We start from the raw sequence: 6,000 nt of genomic DNA, 5'->3' as shown, positions 1-6,000 counted from the left end.
AAAAACATCTGCTGCACAGAACAAGACAGGGGAGTAGCGATCCAAGTGAAACATGTCGCCCTCGGGGGTGCAATTGTCTTCCAAACTGTTCTGCATGGCCAGTCCTTTTTTGAATGCTTCCCCATTCCCTAAAAGATTTAAATAGTACTTTGACAATAAACTTGCCGTCTTTCTGAAATTTTCACCAGTGAGTCACCAACCTGATCATTGAGAGACAGCCTCCAATTTCAGCAGCAAGTTATTGACATCTTCAAACTCCCATCAACTCCAAATAGTGAAAAAACTCCGACGAAAAATGAGAGTTGCAGTGGTCTATTTCCATGGGATAAAAAAACATTAGACACAGACAGTAGCCAAAGAACAAGTTTAAACTTGTAGCTCTATCCCCACATCAGTGATAAGTCATAACTCATAAACAACCCATAATAGCGCCTTTACTAGCAAAATAATGGTTGTTTTTATGTCATTTGGTAACAATTTAAGGCACTTCTTTTGACAAATACTAAAAAAAGTAGGGCTTTCTAATGGAAGAATGACACATCTTCCATTGGAACATAAACAATAAGAAAATACTAATGAAATTCTGAGTTCAAGAGCAAGTTAATTAGTTCACCCTTATAGAAAGGCCCAAAAGAAAATAAGTACTAAAAGCTTTAGATACGAACTTAGTATCAGAAAGGACACAGCAAATCATAAGATAACTTACATGACAAGTCATCTGCAGAATTCATACTGAAAAATCAGAATTCTTTTAGAAACTAGTGTAATATAGTCTTCTTTAACTTACACAGTAATAATAGTGGAAGAAATGAAAATACGTCCCAATAAGAAGGAAATTGTATAATAGTGGCAGTTTAGGCAAATAAACCAAGTGAAAGAAATGTTCACTGGTTTTTTTCCGAGCGAAGCTCTGGTATCATATCGAGGACGGAAGGATTCACCCTTATAACATTTAACAAAAACTTAGTTGTAGTTGCATCAAATGAGAAGTCCCTTTCAGCCATTTCCTTCATGAAAAGTGCCATTTCACTAATTCTGTTGCACCTGAGAAATCCTTGCACAATAACATTGTAAGTGACATTGTCTGGAAAGCAACCATTGTCTTCCATTTTTTTTAGAATATCTTTAGCTTCATCAAACAACCCTTCAAGACAAAATCCATTTATCATTACATTGTATGTTCTCACATCCGGAAGCAATCCAATGAAATAAAGTTTCTCAAAAACGGCATAAGCTTCTCTGAGTTTACTATTTTTGCTCAATCCATTAATAACAACATTGTAAATTGCAATACTAGTATCTTCTCTCTTTCTTTCCAACTTTTTAAAGAGTGACATAGCTTCTTCAACAAGCCCATACTTAAAATAACCATTGAGCAAAGTGTTATGTGTGGATATACCAGGTATGGTGCCCGTGGATAGCATCTCGGCATAAATTTTTTCCGCATCGCCAATTCTTCCAACTTCAAACAAACCTTGCAAGATAGTATTGTAGGTAACAACATCAGGCTTTGATCCCTTTTGAGAAATTTCACAAAACAATAGCATGGCCTCGACCAGTTTCTTTTTCTTACAATATCCATTTATTAGTATGTTATAGCTAATATTGTCAGGCTCAATATTCTTATCTATCATGATATCAAAAATTCTCCTTACTCCATCAAGTTGACCACGCAAACAATATCCATCCATCAACGCATTGTAGGTGATTATATCAGGCTCTACACCTTTTCCCACCATGAGTTTCATTAATTCCTCGGCATCTACAACTTTCCCTTCTTTACATAGTCCATCTATCACTATGTTGAAGGTGCGCACATCTGGATAAATATTAAGGTTCAAGGCCATCTCAGAGAACAAAGTCCTAACCATATCCCACTGACCAAGCTTACACAAACCATCAATCAATGAATTATACGTGACTATGTCTGGAGGAATGCCTTTCTGCTTCATCTCATTCATAAGGCCGATACCAGCATCTAAGTTCCCATCTTTGCAAAGGGCATCTATGACGATGTTGTAGTTAAATATGTTGGGCTTAGTGTTCCCCTGTTCCATTAACCATAGCAAACTTAAAGTCTTCTGAGTATGCCCTCTTTTGCTGAGCCCATTCATTACGGTTGCATATGTGACTTGGTTGGGCTCACAAATCTTCTCTCTCACTACCTTTTTGAACAATTCTACAGCATCTTTGACCTTATTTTCAGCAAAGATTCCCCTTATTAGTGTGGTAAAGGTGACGGTATCAAATGGAATACCCTTCTTGAGGTAAATGGGTAACACCGAAAACCCACAATCAGCACGATGCATCAGGCAATAGCTGTTAATCACGATATTCAAAATGAAATCACTAGTTGGGATACCCAATTTCTGCATTTCTCTAAAAAGAGAAACGACAGGAGAGTAATGCTTCCTATTTATCATAGTGTTAAATAATTTAGAAAATTCAACAAGAGAAGGAAGAGGCTTCATCCTAACCATTTGATGGAAGACAATAACAGCATCATCTAAACACTTGACATTCTCGTTTACTGTATTAGTATGGGATGAAGAATAAGGTCTAACAACTGTAAATGCCGAACCAGAAATGGAATTAGTAAAGAAAGAGAGAAAAGGGATACCATTGGAGCAGTAACTCAAAGGAATTCTCTTCATCTTCGATGGGCGCTTCTCACTCTGAATCTGTACCCTAATTTTGGACAACTTTTGTATAGAGGGGTTTTTTTAAAGTATGTTTTTATTAGATATAAGAAGAAGAAATACACATGTATTGTATATGTTTGGTGTTTTGAAAAAAAAAAAAAAAAGAATTATTGACAGCATATCCTCTGAAATAAATTTTACATTGCGCAAATCCAAATTAATTGAGATTTTAATGAAAACACCTGGATACACATTATTATGGTTACTTATATATGTTTGGTGTTTTGAATTTCACATAGAGGGGTTTTCACAAAGTATTTATTAATTGATTATCCTTAAGTATTAAAAAAGAAAATTGAAAAATTGTTGTTAATCAAGGCAAATGAAATGAGTTATATGATTAAGCAGGTTGGATCGGATTAAATTGGGTAATTTAAGTAAAATTGAGTATTTTCGTTGATTTAGGGCTTTCCATTAAAAAAGGGATACGGGTGACAAGTTTGTAGACGGCGAGGATAAAAATAACTTCATTTTAACGGTAAGGGTAAAATCAACTAATAAATAAAAATTAAGAGGTATTTTTTTTATACTTTTCCCTAAAAAGAAATACACGTCTATTGAATTATCATGAATACTTGGTATTCTTTATTCTTAATTAACAGTTTTGAATTCGAGTTTTGAATATAAAAAACATTATTGACAACATCTCCCCCAAAAATAAATTTCGCGGTGCACGAATCCAAATTAATTGAGCTTTAATGACAACATCTACTTTAAGTCAATAACGTAAGGGTATGATTGTATACACCCTTCTCACCTTGCGTTTCGTCATAGTATTTTTTTTAAAGAATATTTAACTGTTAAATTTTTTATTTATACTCATAAATTTTAAAAATTATTAAAGACACTCAGCCAAGAGAGGTATATTTTAGCACTAGATGATTTTTTTGGGGAATAGTTTGGGCAATGGATATGAAAAATGGGTTTAATTCATTTGGGTTAAGTTAGTTAGAGGATCAGATATGGGTCAAATTTGTGTGATGGGTCGTTTTTAAGAAAAATGAATAAATTGTGCTGATTTGAGATTTTTTGTCAAATGAGGGTTACGGGTGATAAATTTGTAGAAGGTGGGGATATAATTGATCGCGTATTATAATGGAGGGTAAAAGTAACAATTAAACTAAATTTGAATTGTTTGCTAAATAACGATAAATTATATGGCCAAACAATATTACATGTCAAAACTTTTCCCAAATATTTTTTGACAATATTTATGACTAAACAGATTCTTATAATAAAAGGTTGATTGGGATAGTTTGAACATGTGATACCTAAACCTTCAAAGGCATTGTATTTTCATGATTGAAGATATTAAAGTGGTACTACAAGATAGCTTAAAATTATATTTAGAAATATTGTATTAAAGGCCTCCTATCAAAATACACACACTATTGTCGTTACTTACATATGTCTGGTATTTTGAATTTTAGAAAAAGGTTTAAAAATATATGAAATAGTTCTTTTTTAAAAAAACCTTACATTTAAATTAAAAAAATAATAATCTATTTTTCACGCAAATCGTTTCATTGCCCTAAATCTTTTAATTTGATTAGAGACTTTTTATAACAATGTAAGTGCTGATGTGAAAATTTTAAAATCTCCAATGTTGGAAAATTCTTAATTACTTTAAAGGCATTTACTTTTTGCATATTTAAATAAAATGAAGGAAAAATGACTTAAATGCACAACTTATTTTTATCATATTCTCTAAATTTTTCTACCATTTAAAAAAATTATAAACATTCCTACTTTCTCCTATTCTTTGATATATCACTTTACGTGATGTATCAGAACGTTGGATACATCACTTTACGCGATAGATCGGTCGAATACATCACCTTTCGTGATGTATCAGGACGTCGAATACATCACTTAATGCAATGTATTGATCAGATATATGTAATGAACCTGTATGTCATTTTTAATAATTTTTGCAAAATAACCGTTTTACCCCATTCAACAGATTTCCCGAGTCACATTTGATTGATATACGATGTCGATTTTTTCAATTTTCTTGAAAAGTTGAGAATTTTGGTAAACTTTGAGTTTTAGAAGTTTGAATGACTCAAAAATGGTATTTGAGGTCATTCAGAGTTTCAAGTCTCGGAATGAAATTTTGCCGATTCCATCATTTTCGGAATGTTGAAATTGGTCTAGGAGAATTGATGGAATCATATTCGGGGTAATATCGTGGATTTGAGGTGTTGAGTTGGAAATCTTTGAGTTGACTTTGTTCAACATTCGGTGATTAGATGCTCGAAATTGAATTTCGAAGACTCCATTGAATTCAGAGGATGATTTTAGGCCTAGGGAGAGTTCTTGTGTATTTTCGAAAGCTCTGAAGGCATTTTGGTATTTTGAGGCATAAAGTTGGTTTAGTTGCGACTTTTTGGATTCCGGTCAAGGAGACCTCGAATTCGAATTCCGATGGTTCCATTGAGTCCGGAACTTTGAATTTAATATGGTTGCATATATGATTTGTGTGTACAAGATTCCCATATAATCCCGAGGGTCATTCGAAGACTTTGAGACTTGAGGTTTTTGGGATTTTTGTTGTGATCTGGTACAAGCCTCGCTTTAGCGAGGGGTGTGGCGCTAAAGCGACTCCCGCTTTTGCAACAAGGGTTACTTAAGCGGGGTTCGCTTTAAGCAAACCATTGGTCTCTAAAGCAATATCGTGAAGGCGACTGAAGGATAGCTATAACGTTGAGGCGGAGGTCGCTAAAGCGACCAATTAGTCGCGAAAGCGGACCGCAGTCGCTTAAGCGACAATAAAGATGGGTTTTGGCTAGGGTTTAAGTTATTTTAACCATTTTCGAACTTGGAAAGATTGGGTAGGCAATTTGGGAGAGAATTTTTGCGTGGAACCTATTGGGTAAGTGATTTTAAACCCTAATCCTCGTAACTAGGATTGTTCATGGTTATGGTTAAAAAACCAAATCAAACCTCAATCCGCACCAAACCGATTAAAAATAACCGATATTTGGTTTGATTTGGTTAGGTTAGGTTTGGTCTTAAATTTTAAAAATCAATACAAATTGATTTGGTTTTGATTTAACTAAAAAGAAACGCATAAATAATCAAACCGAATCGAGAAATTATATATATTTATAATTATTCACAAATAAAATATAAATATTTTGTTACGTTTTGATAAACTTAAGTCTTTAACTTTACCATTTTCTCATGTGCAACATTTAAATTTTAGCCCAACTATTAAAACCCTAAGTCTAAGTCCATCAAAGTCTATTACTTAGTCTTTATATTTTGTTAAGTTTTGAACTAACTTTATGCTATT

At 33.5% G+C, this 6,000-nt stretch overlaps 1 protein-coding gene across 4 annotated transcripts; it reads right to left on the bottom strand.

Annotated features, from left to right (window-relative positions):
- Positions 1 to 360: 360 nt before the first annotated feature.
- Positions 361 to 2,718, bottom strand: LOC129901467 (putative pentatricopeptide repeat-containing protein At1g12700, mitochondrial). 4 transcript variants are annotated; one of them, XM_055976656.1, is made up of 3 exons: positions 2,621 to 2,695; positions 2,478 to 2,530; positions 361 to 2,319 (listed from the first exon to the last, which is right to left on the bottom strand). In XM_055976656.1, the coding sequence occupies exons 2-3, from the start codon at positions 2,504 to 2,506 to the stop codon at positions 885 to 887; spliced, it is 1,464 nt and encodes a 487-aa protein (XP_055832631.1). In that variant the 5' UTR covers positions 2,507 to 2,530; positions 2,621 to 2,695; the 3' UTR covers positions 361 to 884. The 4 variants fall into 4 exon arrangements, with proteins under 4 accessions (XP_055832631.1, XP_055832632.1, XP_055832630.1 ...); XM_055976657.1 differs by lacking the exon at positions 2,478 to 2,530 and having other exon boundaries at positions 2,621 to 2,708; XM_055976655.1 differs by lacking the exon at positions 2,621 to 2,695 and having other exon boundaries at positions 2,478 to 2,605.
- Positions 2,719 to 6,000: the final 3,282 nt, after the last annotated feature.

The sequence above is a fragment of the Solanum dulcamara genome, chromosome 8, assembly GCF_947179165.1.
Source record: "Solanum dulcamara chromosome 8, daSolDulc1.2, whole genome shotgun sequence".
Classification (NCBI taxonomy): Eukaryota; Viridiplantae; Streptophyta; class Magnoliopsida; order Solanales; family Solanaceae; genus Solanum; species Solanum dulcamara.
Note: the sequence above shows the minus strand (reverse complement) of the source record. Positions and strands in the feature narration are given on the sequence as shown.